The sequence below is a fragment of the Hylaeus anthracinus genome, unplaced genomic scaffold (genome assembly GCF_026225885.1).
Source record: "Hylaeus anthracinus isolate JK02 unplaced genomic scaffold, UHH_iyHylAnth1.0_haploid 12002, whole genome shotgun sequence".
In the NCBI taxonomy this organism is placed as follows: Eukaryota; Metazoa; Arthropoda; class Insecta; order Hymenoptera; family Colletidae; genus Hylaeus; species Hylaeus anthracinus.
This window is the reverse complement of record NW_026534349.1, coordinates 6,842,844-6,856,986: the sequence shown is the minus strand read 5'-3', so window position 1 is coordinate 6,856,986 and position 14,143 is coordinate 6,842,844. Positions and strand designations below refer to the sequence as shown.

General features: G+C 33.9%; 3 protein-coding genes and 1 long non-coding RNA gene across 10 annotated transcripts; 1 reads left to right on the top strand and 3 right to left on the bottom strand.

The window, feature by feature from the left end:
• Window positions 1-24: 24 nt before the first annotated feature.
• On the bottom strand, window positions 25-1,929 carry LOC128892296 (lys-63-specific deubiquitinase BRCC36-like). The gene is made up of 7 exons (XM_054152628.1): window positions 1,755-1,929; window positions 1,238-1,405; window positions 939-1,143; window positions 787-875; window positions 606-710; window positions 421-523; window positions 25-346 (listed from the first exon to the last, which is right to left on the bottom strand). Exons 2-7 carry the CDS (start codon window positions 1,349-1,351, stop codon window positions 201-203), a joined length of 762 nt encoding a protein of 253 aa, XP_054008603.1. The 5' UTR covers window positions 1,352-1,405; window positions 1,755-1,929; the 3' UTR covers window positions 25-200.
• A 916-nt stretch (window positions 1,930-2,845) lies between these two features.
• On the bottom strand, window positions 2,846-3,762 carry LOC128892304 (uncharacterized). The gene is made up of 3 exons (XR_008461042.1): window positions 3,657-3,762; window positions 3,381-3,582; window positions 2,846-3,249 (listed from the first exon to the last, which is right to left on the bottom strand). It is a non-coding gene; the product is annotated as an uncharacterized LOC128892304 (long non-coding RNA).
• Window positions 3,668-9,924, top strand: LOC128892278 (E3 ubiquitin-protein ligase TRIM37-like). 3 transcript variants are annotated; one of them, XM_054152582.1, is made up of 17 exons: window positions 3,668-3,799; window positions 3,883-4,050; window positions 4,425-4,690; window positions 4,754-4,964; window positions 5,036-5,352; window positions 5,436-5,645; window positions 5,736-5,915; window positions 5,980-6,094; window positions 6,159-6,349; window positions 6,425-6,752; window positions 6,826-6,940; window positions 7,595-7,697; window positions 7,883-8,397; window positions 8,480-8,672; window positions 9,259-9,455; window positions 9,541-9,616; window positions 9,783-9,924. In XM_054152582.1, the coding sequence occupies exons 2-17, from the start codon at window positions 3,982-3,984 to the stop codon at window positions 9,817-9,819; spliced, it is 3,123 nt and encodes a 1,040-aa protein (XP_054008557.1). In that variant the 5' UTR covers window positions 3,668-3,799; window positions 3,883-3,981; the 3' UTR covers window positions 9,820-9,924. The 3 variants fall into 3 exon arrangements, with proteins under 3 accessions (XP_054008557.1, XP_054008558.1, XP_054008559.1); XM_054152583.1 differs by having other exon boundaries at window positions 3,752-4,050; window positions 6,428-6,752; XM_054152584.1 differs by having other exon boundaries at window positions 3,752-4,050; window positions 8,483-8,672.
• On the bottom strand, window positions 9,737-14,104 carry LOC128892286 (F-box only protein 21-like). 5 transcript variants are annotated; one of them, XM_054152615.1, is made up of 10 exons: window positions 13,757-14,104; window positions 13,101-13,376; window positions 12,583-13,018; window positions 12,366-12,493; window positions 12,132-12,282; window positions 11,838-12,053; window positions 11,677-11,757; window positions 11,354-11,588; window positions 11,059-11,277; window positions 9,737-10,783 (listed from the first exon to the last, which is right to left on the bottom strand). In XM_054152615.1, exons 1-9 carry the CDS (start codon window positions 13,921-13,923, stop codon window positions 11,102-11,104), a joined length of 1,866 nt encoding a protein of 621 aa, XP_054008590.1. In that variant the 5' UTR covers window positions 13,924-14,104; the 3' UTR covers window positions 9,737-10,783; window positions 11,059-11,101. The 5 variants fall into 5 exon arrangements, with proteins under 5 accessions (XP_054008590.1, XP_054008587.1, XP_054008588.1 ...); XM_054152612.1 differs by having other exon boundaries at window positions 9,737-10,979; window positions 12,363-12,493; window positions 13,757-14,102; XM_054152613.1 differs by having other exon boundaries at window positions 9,737-10,892; window positions 12,363-12,493; window positions 13,757-14,102.
• Between the last annotated feature and the right edge of the window lie 39 nt (window positions 14,105-14,143).

The window sequence follows — 14,143 nt, the reverse complement described above, 5'->3', positions numbered from 1 at the left end:
ACAAAAAAAAAATCTCGTGAAAAATTGAACAGTAAAGAAACTCGTTATATTTTGTTATTCTAAGTAACTTTACATTCTGTACGTGGAACTTGTTTTCACCTTACACAATAATAAATTGTATGCAACTTAATATACTTATGTTTATAATACACGAGGAAAAAGGGCGCAATACTTATTTTTATTTTTGAAACGAGACATTTTTATCCATTGCACATGTTTTGTAATTCCTGCAATTGCTTTCGAAGGTAAGCAGCGCGTAATTTGTTTAAAGCTATCCTTCTCTCAAATGTCAGTACCAAAGGCTTCGTGATTATGTCGGTTATGTGAGCCAATGTACGTGTTCTTACTGTAAATAATAATCGTGATCATTCTCTCTTTGTCACAATGGAAACCGCCAAATACTAAAATAATTAAACTAACCAGCATTATTATATATACTGGTGAGAATATCATGATGATCTTTACATGTTTCCGCCATTTCTTCTTCTTCTTGAACCAAAATTTTTGGTAAATCCGTCATTGTCTAAACCATGTATAGGAATTAAATATGTAGGATTGAAAATTACATGTAGAGTTAGTTATAAATGTATTATTTAAAAATGTACCTTTAAACAATTATCCGATATCGGAGACGTTTGTACAATTTCTAATGGAATCTCTTTTGACTCTCCATTATGTGATTGGAAGCAAGTTAAAAAGATTTCTTGCTCCTATAACATATTATTAAAATAAGCAAAATAAATTAAATGTACCATACCAGTTCAATAACTTTCATTCAACATTTACCTTAGACTCTTTGCTTTCTGAAAATACTGAAAATATTAGTCCTACAAAGTTACAATCCATAGTCTGATAGGTGGCTTGAGTCCCAATATCTAAAAAGATGCTTTTATTATAAATTTACAATTTGTTTTTGTAACTATAGAAGTAATACTTACCGAGATGTGAGGGACAAACCGTTATGTGTGGATGCGAATGATACCACCCAAGAACATGCACAGGACGGTTTAGTTGAGCTGTCAATTTATCTGCTTCGCTGACAGCTTTCATTAATTGTTCTGGCGAAATTTCAACTCTATCTTTCTTTTTATCCAAACGTCGTAAAATAGTAACAGCTACGAGTTTTGCAACACCATTTACTATCTAACATAAATTAATACTAAAGCAATAGATATGTGTTTGTGTAGACAAGAGATATGTAAAATTCTAGAGTAACAAAGTAAACTTATGTACATACATCCCCAATCAATAGGCCCATTACTTCGAAACTTTCTGTCGACAAGGCATGCTGTAAACACACCATGTATACGTCGGTTTGTAATTCTACTTTTACCAGTGGTGATGCAGCCATTACGTAAGTTTTTGTTTTAAATGTAATTTAATGTATACAGCCAAAATTGTAAATCTAAAATCAATTATAAAATTCATTAATTCAACGTATACTAAACTAACTGAAATTTTAATAAAAATGCGAGACTATGTTAAGAAGTAGCCACTTTTAGATAATATATATTTAATTAATATTATAAGTCCTAGAAAGATAGAAACCATATAACCTCTAACGCTATTCACATTAACGCTTTAATTTACATTTAAGATCAATTATCATTCAATTATTATTGCTGAAAAGGTAAATCTTCTAAACAGATATTTTTTAAACACTTTCATCAGATAATAAGAATGTCATTGTGTTTTATTGATGTCCCTATAAAATTGAAACATTCGTGTTCTAAAGATGTAATCCATACACATACATCTATTTATGTATAAACAATATATCAGCAAAACGAGATAATGTTATTTAAATACTCCAGTATTTTTTTCCTATACTTAATATAAATAATATTTCATGAAACATCTACACCGTTCAATCAAAACAACTGTCACTAATTATGACGATGTCCAAATATTTATCCGATCATACTAAATATTTTATGTACTTTGGCCACGGACATAGGAATACAGGGAACGGGTATAGACTGGCAAGGAACGTGGTGCAGTATGAAGCTAAGAGGGAAGGCACATCGGCCATCTTACGTTGCCAATTTACAGCAGGAAATTTAAATAGGATTATAATTAAAAATATGGTTATATATTTGAAACTATATTTTTAGAAATTCAACATTTGGAATATCTAATTTTTGTTATAGGTTATTAATTTCTGTAATCTTCATTTTCTGGCACATTTCCCATTAACTTTCCTTCATTTCCTGCCACACTTCCCTTTAATTATCCTTCATTTCTGCGACATTTCCATTTAATTTCGCATCATTTCCTGGCACATTTCCCTTTATTGTCCTTTCATTTCCTGATACATTTCCCATTAACTTCCATTCATATCTGCGACATTTCCCTCAAATTTCCCTTCATTTCCTGACATATTTCTATTTAATTTCCCTCTATTTTCTGGTACACGAGAAATTCATGGTACGTATCGGATTTTTGTCAAAATTTTACTCCCGGTATCAGGAGAACATGATATGCGAGGAGGTGGCACGTTGGCGCTTACGGACAGGCAACCGGCCCGACATATCTGTCAGTACAGGTTGCCTAATTCAAGGGGCCATATTTTCGGTACATTTCGGAAATCTGGCCAATTTTGCATTTTGGCCAAGTCAACAATGTTGCAAATTGCTTCTCTCGAAACTTCCACAATGTTGCAAATTGCTTCTCTCGAAACTTCCACAATGTTGCAAATCGCTCCTCTCAAAATTGTGATGGGAAATGTCGGATTTTTACTCCTGGTATCAGGATCACATGATACGCGAAGAGGTGGCACGAAGGAAATATGGATAGGTATGTTTTGGGAGTGAATTGCAATAAATAAGATATGTTTCTCCTTCAATGTATATTTATTATAACATGTGATGTAGTGATACAGAAGAATTAGGGTGATTTGATAAAATATTATAATAGTTTTGGTCGTCTCATAACTTTGAAAACTTAAAATTTATATCTTATCATGTGTACATGTTGTCAGGATGCGTCAGAAGTTGTTACGATGTGTGAGGAGGTGTCAGGAATTGCCCAAAAGTGAATGAAAAGTTCATGTCAGTAACTGGTGAAACAAATTGAGTGACACCAAGAATTGTGCCCCTCCTATGCGGCGACGTATACTAACCGGTTCGACGGCTCGGTTGCCATTTCGTAGGCGCAGATGTGCCCCTGTTATGCGGCAACCTATACTAGCCGATTTGTCGGTTCGGTTGCCATTTCGTAGGCGCAGAGGTGCCCCTGCTATGCGGCAACCTTAAATAAAAAGGATAGCAGTTATCTCAATTGTTGGAATATGAGAATGAAATTTTCAGAGTATATTACACAATATATATATTCTATAATAAATATATTGTATAATATATTATACAATAACTTTAGCTTACTCTAGACTACTCCGGAAACTGCTTTTAAGAATAAATGAATGAGGTTCTTGTCGGAAACCAGCGAATAGGGGATGCGCATTTAGCCATAGACTATAGATTCTATACAGATGTCTAGGAGTCTCATGAATTCGCAATGGCAACGTAATATGGTGAACATGGCTTCACTCTGGGTTCAGCTATGCCCGGTTCCTATATTCCTATGCTACGGAAGTAATACAGAAATATATATTTGAAAGAAATGGTCTAACGGGATTAAATCTTTCCTACACTGCTTACCATAGAATATTTTTACTTCATGGCAAATCATCACTCATGACGTATACCAACCATCGTATACGAATCATTGTCGTGAGTCAAGAGCCATGACAATATTGTATACTCCGCTACAAATTTTTTAGAGTACCTGAAAAGCATTTCGTGTATGTCTGACTAGTTTATAAATAACAATTGTTAATAATGAACACGTTTTGGAAATAACATTTTCGATAAATTGGTTACATAGTTGAACGCCACGAGATGAAATGTCGGAGATCCGCGTAGCTTTGAGTGCTGCTGATACATCTAACGATCGATAATATCCAATTAAATTTTTTATTAATAAATGTCAGACAGGATGGCTAATAGGGAAACATCTATTAATTCGAAAAACTCGGATGATCACAGTGTCGAGGTTTGTAAATATCCAATATGATATTTATATGTCAAAACTGTATTTGATGATGTGGAATGCAGATACATATTTCTTGGTGCCCCATTTTATTTGTTTTATGATATAGTAATAACTACGAAGAAATGTTATAACTTGTTAGAATGCTATTTACTTCTTAGTCAAATATAGCATTTTTAAGCAGAACCATTTAGACAGTTGAAATACAGAAAATTTATTACACATTCCTATAGAATTATAGATCATTCACTTTGAAATTTGTTTTGGATTAAAAATACGAATTACAATTATTTCTAATATTCATCTTTCTTTTTCTATACATCTGTAAGACTCAAAGATGTACCTCATATTGTTACAAGTTCTTAATTATATTTTAGACACTGGCAGAAGTTTTTCGATGTTTCATTTGTATGGAAAAGCTTAGAGATGCCCATCTTTGTCCTCACTGCAGTAAATTGTGTTGCTACACCTGCATTAGGCGATGGCTTACAGAGCAGCGGTCTCAATGTCCACACTGCCGAGCTTCTTTACATTTACACGAATTGGTAAATTGTAGATGGGTAGAGGAAGTGACACAACAACTTGATACACTTCAAGCTGTGAGCATATCAAACTCTAGGCATGATGACTCCAATAGAGACAGGTATTTCCTTTGTAACTTGGAGTTTGCAATAATTTGTGTCATTGTCTATGTATTCTTTTGCAGGTGTACTATGCATCACGAGAAGCTATCCGTCTATTGTTGGACCTGCCGTAGATGTATATGTCATCAGTGTGCTTTATGGGGTGGCACTCATTCAGGGCATACTTTCAAACCATTAGAAGAGGTCTATGAACAGCATGTCACACAAATAAAAGCAGAAGTAGGACAGTTGAAACGAAGGTTAATGGAATTGATAAGTCTTGTTCAAGAAGTGGTAAGTACAAATTTTATATATAGGATTTAGAGATTCTCTAATCGTCTCTTATCTTGTATCTGATCTTTTAGGAACGTAATGTCGAATCTGTAAGAGCCGCAAAGGATGAGAGAGTTAGAGAGATCAGAAATGCGGTTGAATTGATGATAGCGCGTTTGGATTCTCAATTGAAAGCTAAACTGTTAACGTTAATGGGTCAAAAGAATTCTTTAACATTAGAAACGGAACAATTGGAAGCTTTACTGCAAGAAGTGGAACAGCAGTTGCATACTTGTACTCGTTCTGAGCTTATTATCAAAAGTGCAGACCTCTCGCGAATGATACATCAAGTGAGAAAGAAACCAATGACGAGTTTCGTGACTGCGCCTGTTCCTGCGGACTTTCATAGGTGAACCATTGATCCTATGTATTTTAATTTACAGCATAACGTCATATATTTACAGACAAACAATCATCTATTCATTATTGTAGCGAAATTGTACCTGGTTACGATAGCGCAACATTTGCAATGCAAAATTTTACTCAACTACAATTGAAAGCAGATCCAGTTTATTCCGCGCCTTTACACGTTAACGGATTATGCTGGAGATTAAAAGTATACCCCGATGGAAATGGCGTTGTACGTGGAAATTATTTGTCCGTTTTTCTAGAGTTAAGCGCTGGTCTACCGGAGACATCTAAGTACGAAAAATATTTTTACTTCTTATTAAGTAATCCGTCTTTTTGATTCTCTAATTAACGCTTTTTTGCTATCACAATTCTATTTATCAGATACGAATATCGAGTTGAAATGATACACCAAGGATCTCGTGATACAAGTAAGAACATCGTTAGAGAATTCGCATCTGACTTCGAAATCGGCGAATGTTGGGGTTACAATAGATTCTTCAGATTAGATTTACTTGCAACCGAAGGATATTTGAATACAGAATTGGACACTCTCATATTGCGGTAAAATATTAAGAATTCTTTTTATCTTACATATAGAGCGTTATAATATAAAAATGGGTGACAGGTTTCAGGTACGGCCACCGACGTTTTATCAGCGTTGCAGAGATCAACAATGGTACATTAGTCAACTAGTTACTGTCCAAAATCAATATGCCACGCAAATTAATGAACTGAAAGAGGTAACGTCTGTATTCAAACATTTATAGCCACGCATTTGTGCGTAACTGAAATATTTATTCGCAGCGTTTGGCGATAGAAATGTCTCGAAGTGCTATGGCAGCAACCAGAGTACCTAGTGGAGCTACGTTATGCGGACCAACGTCGAATGTAACGCCTTTGGTAATGCAGCAACAGTCGCAAGCTGCTGGAGATCCATTACATAGTTCCAATTCTACTCGTTCGATAGAAACGTATCCAAACGTCACATCGACAAGGTGAATCGTACTTTTTTTCGTATAAAACAACATACTTTGTATAAAAACAATATACTTTAACACCTATTGTTACAGCAGATCAGTACAAAATGTCCTTCCTGGTGGAAATAACAATAGCGGAATGTCAGGAGACCAATTAATGCCTATGTGCGAATTGGTAGAGCTTTCAGATATCCGTCCACTTGGATCCTCGTCGACGTTATCCTCCATCTCGTCGAAAACGAGTTTAAAGCAACATAGAGTGAAACCTGAATCGCCCAATCTGCATGGTACGAACGATGGTTCTTCTGGAGATTGTCAAACTACTGGAGCTCATTCTCCATCTCCATCGTATTCTTCACCAACGGTGCTCAATCAGCAACCATTGCCTCTTTTGTTAAGTAGCAGCAGTAGCGATAGCGGAGTAAGATCATTCGACCAGTGTTTTTCGCAGTCCAATCTAGAATCTAGAATATTAATACCTTTATCTGCTTCAGGAATTAAGCGAACACGATATATATTTGGACGACTGTGATCATAACGAGCCACACTTAACGCTTCTAGATGACAATTCTAACGACGAAAATGACGTGGACGATGAAACCATGTCAGGTACGAATTGAATTTTCTAGATTGTTCGAATCCATTGAATTTTATACTATGCAATGATAGATAAATTATTAAACTCAAATTAGCCACGCGAACGATGCTTTAGTCTTTATGACAACTGTTCTATCGTATTTAAAATTCGATATTCGGAATACTTAGTATATAATTTTGCATTTGAAAGTACAATGTTACGTAGTAACGCCATACCATTAAATTAGGTACAAGTTCGAACAGAGGTTCTATAAATATGCAGAGACGTAGACAGCGGGAATGCAAGTTAGATAAAGGTGTCGAAAATGAAAATCCCACGAATGAGAAGCCAGACGAAAATTTTATGAAAGAGAATCCTACTTCCCATACTCCTGATCAGTTTCAAGCAGTTTCCTAGAACAATCTTTTGTCTATTTTCGAATTAATCTCCGTCTTCTTCTTACGTTCGGTTTTACAACAAAAAATAAATATTTCCGTACATGTACTGTAATAATCGGAGTCCCAGAAAAACTTTAATTGAAAGACACGTTTCATTAAATCCGAAACAATTATTTAACCATGATCTAATTTGCGTTATTCGCAGTAATATCGTTTTTTCCAACATAACAAAAATGTTTAGCTTCTTATATTCGTTCATTTATTTATCAATGATAACTATACTTTCAGGAGAAAACGATGTAGAGGTTGCAGAATCGTTAACACCATGGATTCAAAACAAACAACGTACAAAGCAACAAAACAATCGAGACAGTACAGGAGATGCTTGCAGGTACCTTCAGAAAAAAAATATAAAATTATAATACATTACTAAGTTACATTTATAGATAAATACCAAAGCTCGCATGATATATTCGGTAATTGCGTAATGACGAAACTCTTCTATTTCACTTCGTTGTTGAATACAGAATACATATACACAATGATAACGTAAACGATCTTATTTTGCCATTACAGATTGCGCGGCAACGATAGCCTGGAGGATGAAATTATGTTATTGCATTTATTTGAAATGCAAGATCGAAACTCCGCGTGGACGTCATTATGTTTCAATCAACACGTGGATGATACCAGCGATTCAAGAACCTCTTTAACGAATCTACAACATCATAATTCTAGCCCGTTGCATTGCAACGCCACACTGCCAACTCACGGATCGTCTTCATTCTCGCATAAACACCACGAACTCGACACTGCGTGCACCGAGCAATTTTCTGATAAACGTTCCACGTGTCCCTCGCACCTTTGTCAGCCGCAGATTCTGTGCGGCGGTCGACCCAAGCTGGGCCAACTATCTAACATCTGTCAGCAAGATGTTTCCGGATTAATAGCTTGCGGAAGTCAGACGAGGTCTGAACCCGCTACACGTTCGAACTCGATAGATTGCGAGAAAGATCTTCCAAAGATATCTGTAGTTAATAGAATTAACCACGAGGTGGAGACATCCAGGTCGGACTTGATAGTGCCAAATGGTAACCGAAACGCCGAAAACTTATCGTAATTGTAATTTATCGCATTTGTCTGTACAATGACACGGAACGTATAAATTTTCAGTAGTATTGGACAGCAATAAAATTGTGTCCAAACACTTATTGTCGCGACGGCAGTCTTCGCCGTCATCTTCTGCCAATGTTAGCGTGATAAGCAATGAAAATAGTAAGGTGTTCGAATTCGAACAATTACTAGAAACCATTCAATTGTATCCGATATCTCAGAAGGACACTGCCAGTTGTTTCAACAAATTAAGGTACGAATTTTACTTTAAAGGGGTTATGTCACCTTGAAGGTGATGAGATAGACGATCTCTTCTCGAATTCTTTTTATAACGATATACCATACGCCCGGAGAAAATCAATTGCTTATTGTGAATGTAGTATATAATAATCTTCGGAATGAATTTTTTTTACGTATACATTAGATGCGAGCTAAGAAAATAGCGAGACTTCAAACTTGAGCAGTATTATTTTTGAATGTATTCTCTATCGTATGACTTACGGAATTTTTAAAATTCAAAAATTGTAGAAATTATAAAGTATTAAAGATATTTGAGAGATAACTGAAATAAAATTTGTTTTTCTTTATAATTCAAGCATTGGCTTTATTACCATTCATAGAAAACATAATATTATTTATACATAAAAGTTTCATTTTTGCAATATCGAAAATGCTGGAATCATCAAGAAGAATTTTTGTCATTGCTACAATTTATTCCAACTACCATCTAATGCACAAGAGAAATTTTAATTATTTTTTCCGTAAAGGTGACGTAACCCCTTCAACTATTCGTAAAAAAATTTGCAAAAATTGATACGTTGTTTAAATATTATTTACAGAAAAAATGTTTCATCTGAAGGAAAAAGTAATGGATGTACCACTGCCACTATCAAATCAGCTGCGCTTTCGTCAGGTGGGTGCGTTTCGTGGCTGCGTCACGATATTGCATCGCCGTCTACGAGCAACGCGACAACTGATACCGTACCGAGTCCTAACAATTACAGTTGGGCTCCTGCGTTGTATCAACATAAACACAGTAAATAAAATTTACATTGTAGAAACAATTAAAAATCTCTATGATACAAAAGCATTGAAACGACGTTCTTAAATGTCAATCTCAGGTCAAAAGAGCGTTTTGGAGGTAACTATACAACCATCTTCTAGCGATAATACTTCCAATAAATCTACTACGGAAAAGTAAGTAGAATTTGATGTTTATCGGTAAAGTATTATTCACGGTTGACATATATAAATGTTTAATAATTTAAGTACTTTCTTAACAATGTATCGATTACAGAATTATATAATACAGAATACTTATAAACGTAACATTAAATTATTATTATTATTATTACTATTACAGGTCACTAGAAGAAACTCACTCATCGAGTTCTCCTTGAATTACATCCGCTGTACTTAATATTACAATATTACAAGTGTACTGTGATTTTTTGTTCATCTATACGTTAATTGTTCTTATTAGAAGTGATAAAAAGAAAAGTAAAAATACTCAGATTATAGATCTGATATACTTGAACGTATTATCATAAGTGGAACTATCTATTGAAGTAATTGTCTTATAACAGGTACAAAACGATATTTAAAAACATAAGATATAACATACCGCGCGTATATTTTGTAATAATTTGACGATAATTCACTACTCGTTATGACACAATTTTGTTATTTTAATTAGATGTTAATAGTTGTCAAAACGTGGATCAATATGTTTCAGATCGAGAAAAGCATACGTAAAAACATATGACTTCGGTATCATTCCATACCATGTAATTTACATTCTTCATCACTGTTCGTTAGACACATATGCTACTTTTTCGGTAAATGTTCACTTATTTAGATTTGAATATTAATATATTATATAGAATAAAAATACTCAAGAAGTTTGCTTTATTTCTTCGAATGGTAACGGTATTGCAAATATTATGAAAACAAATTTTGTACTATTTATATGTGATTGCTTTCGATTATACGTTAGTCGAGCACAGCCTGCGATAGTGAAATCGATTAAAGACCACACTTAAATAAATATATTTCATTGGTACTTTTTATTGTGTATTTAAACCATAACTAATTTATGTAAAACTATTCCCGATCAAATCACGTTTTCGTTTACTATCCATTAAAAATTTAAATACTTGAATAAGAAGTATAAATCGATTAGTACACGGTACTTACGAACATAACGTAGTGCCATCATTAAAGCGTTGATCACCCTCTCATCCTTATTACAGATAATATATTCATATGCATCTATATCACATATGAACGAGTTAGAAGTCAGAAGGTACTCTACGTTCTCTGGACGATTATATAGCATTATTAATTCTATATAATAAGCGTTATCTGTAATCAGTAGTGTGTTTCTTTTCTTAACCCATTACAATTAATAACCTATAATTCCTGAGTTTTTAATAACATGTACACAGAAAGATTTTACATTCTTTGTTTTTCCCTATTTAGAAAAATACAGGAATTTATTTAGAACGAAAGATTACATTTGACGAAACGCGAAAATTAAAATGTTTATTTTTATCCTTTCCTGTTATGAAAATATGACTTCTTATCATTCATCCCACAATAGGTTATACGGAAATGAACATTTCCTCTATGAGCGTTACCTTGTATTCCAAGTAGATAAGGAAGCTGTTGCATAGTATCATTTTACATATCACTTTGCATATATGTAGCAAGTAATTCGTTGCGGACTTTTTCATCTTCTGGGTACTCTCGCGCTGTTTCTTCGTTCGGTATATAATGAGTACCATTAAATTTGCAGAAGTATCTACCAATGGCATCATTATTTATCCATCCTGGTTGCGGAGCCAGAGACAGGTTTTCTAATAAAAACAGAAATATTCCATTGAAACGGCTTATTCCTTATCGCTTATAAATTGAATATAAAATCAGTATTACCTTCAACCTCAAACCGACACGATCCATCGTCTACATATACAGTATAAACTTTTTGATCTCGGCTGGTGATACACCTTAGATCACTTATTTCTAGTTGATTCATAGACGACGGGGACATACTATCACGTGCATTCCATCCTCTTATCACGCAATGATACCCATATACTTTGTGCCTCATTATCAGTCCTACTGCATATGTTATACCTGGCACTCTTTTCTTAGGTTCCACTTCTCTCTAAAAATGTACACAACGATTTATTATTCTAAGTGGTAATTGAAATATTAACATGGTCCTATGAAATTATTAAAATAATTATTCATACCTCTCGTGGTAAATGTGTTTGGCGTTCCTGAAGTAACCGTAAAATAACATTTGCTTGCCTTTTCGCTATTACTTCTGAAGTCTACAAAATTTTAATACAGTTTTAAATGAAATTCGCAGACAATTTTTTATAACATATAGCATCAACGATATGAAATATACCTTCGAGTCTCTTATGTTTTCTAATATTTCCACTAGTTCCGTTACGTCCATATTCCATAAGATATATGTACGAACTAACTTCGAAATTATGCTCGCATCATTAGGAAATATCATATGTTGAAATTGAAGAGCAGAAAGTAATCTTGCAGTTCTGTGTAAATCATGAGTGTGTTGTCTGGAGGCAAATTCCAAATTATTTGCCATTCTGCTTACTACCTGTTAAAAATTACAGGTGAGTATTACAGTCGAAGAAGCATATGGAATAATGTTTTGTTTATTTAAAAATGTACAAACTTCTACAGCTGTTGCCGCCGTATGAATATTATACTTCTCTATCGGACACTTTGAAACCACACCAATTCTAGGACAACTTTTCTGAGTTAAAAATTGACCACCATTGAAAACATCGATATAAAAATTCTCTCCACCTTCCGATCCGGAAACACTAAAACGAAATATAACTTATTGTTAGATAAAATATGAAATTAAATTACTGTTAAAAAAATTGTTAAATCGAAAACTTACTACGATTCCTTCCATCGTAACAGAAAATGGGATGGAAAGTTAACGGGTTCGCAATGGATACCCAATCTACGAGCAACACTTTCGAATACTATCGCTAGAGTTACGGGAATTCCACGTCTCTGTTCTAAGACCTACTCCAACAAATATATCATTGCTTATATAAACATAAATTGTACTTGAAAATTATTATGAATTTCTATGGTTATAATTTATAACTTACACAATCTATAAATGAATTTTCAGATAAATAAAACATCTCGCTATTTCCAGAAAATCCTAATTTTTGGAATAATACTTGGCACAATGCATCTGTTATTTGTCTTGATTCCGTAACATTCCATTGATTATCGTCGATAATATTATTTTTCCAAACATTAAATTGATCTGCTGAAGTCGAAAATATGGAGTGATTCGGGTACTGTTCTCTAAGTACTTCTTTAGTTTGATCTGCTATATTATCCAATACTGATGATATATATGAGTATGATATATGTTTTTCTGGTTGACTCCATTGAGCTACAATGACTGCTCCCCGTTCCAAAGTTTGTTCCTTTGGTGGTAAGGACGTAAACTTTTTCCATTCGTTCCTCAATTGACAGTGTTTTAAATATCGAATAACTTTAAGAGCATAATACCTATGCGTTAGATTACTACTTCTAGAAATATATATGATATGAAAAATTATTAATCAATACTACAAAGTCTCAAAATATCACATCTGATGAAAGTAATACTTACATAGCGGGTGCTTTGATCAAGCTGAAAAGTTCATCTACAAGAAAGTGATAAGCTAATGGGTGAGCACCTTCCTCCACAAGAAACAGATGATCGAACTCCTTAAACACGGAGTTTGGTAATAACAGATGCTTTTTATAGTGTTTACTAGACATCAATGATAGATGATAAAGCAACTTCATTCTGCTGTTTAAACTAGCTTTAGCCTCGTCCCTCCAGTTTATCGTTGAACTATCTACTTCATTATTTGTTTGATAAACTTCTTTCAAAAGTGGCCATCTAAGGTTTTCACAAATGAAAAAAATAGCATATATTATTTTTATTATTAAAACATTCTCATATTAAAGCACGGTTTTCAATATGTCCATTTTTTTATATAACATAAACATAACAATAACATAAAAATATGTATACGAATGATGCTTATACGTCGTTATGCACACTCTCTATGAAACGAGAATATTATACGACGTATTAAAATAGCAATCTGCGTTTTAGTTAATTAGGTAAATAAAGCATTAAAGTGTCGTGTTTACTCCGAAGATTACTAAGAATCTCACGATACACCAAATAGACAAAAAGATATTAACGGTCGTTTAAGAGTCAACAAAGCGTGTAATATTCAGTGAAATTATTTACTTCATCGTGAATAAACGTACCTTTGAAAAAATTTCGTCCTCCAAATCTGATTATTGTTATTGACATTTCTATATAAACTTTTGCACGTTGAACTGAAATTAACCACGTCCAAAAAACCGAGTAGTCTGTCTTCTAAGATGCATATGATTATATCTGCAGGTAACAAGTTTATTGTAACCTTTGCCATTTTTTGTAATTCAGAAGTGGAATCCGATTGAAAACAACAAGTAGGAAATGAATTATCTATCCGTAACGTATAACTGTGATATGGAGTGAGACACGTATTCGATTTGCATTTGTCATCAAATCACACGAATGTCAGTAGTGCTGTTGAGAATCAGATGTTGACGTTTTTAAGTTGCGAGTTGCGACGAGCAATGAGGAAACTACGCATACTATTAAATGCA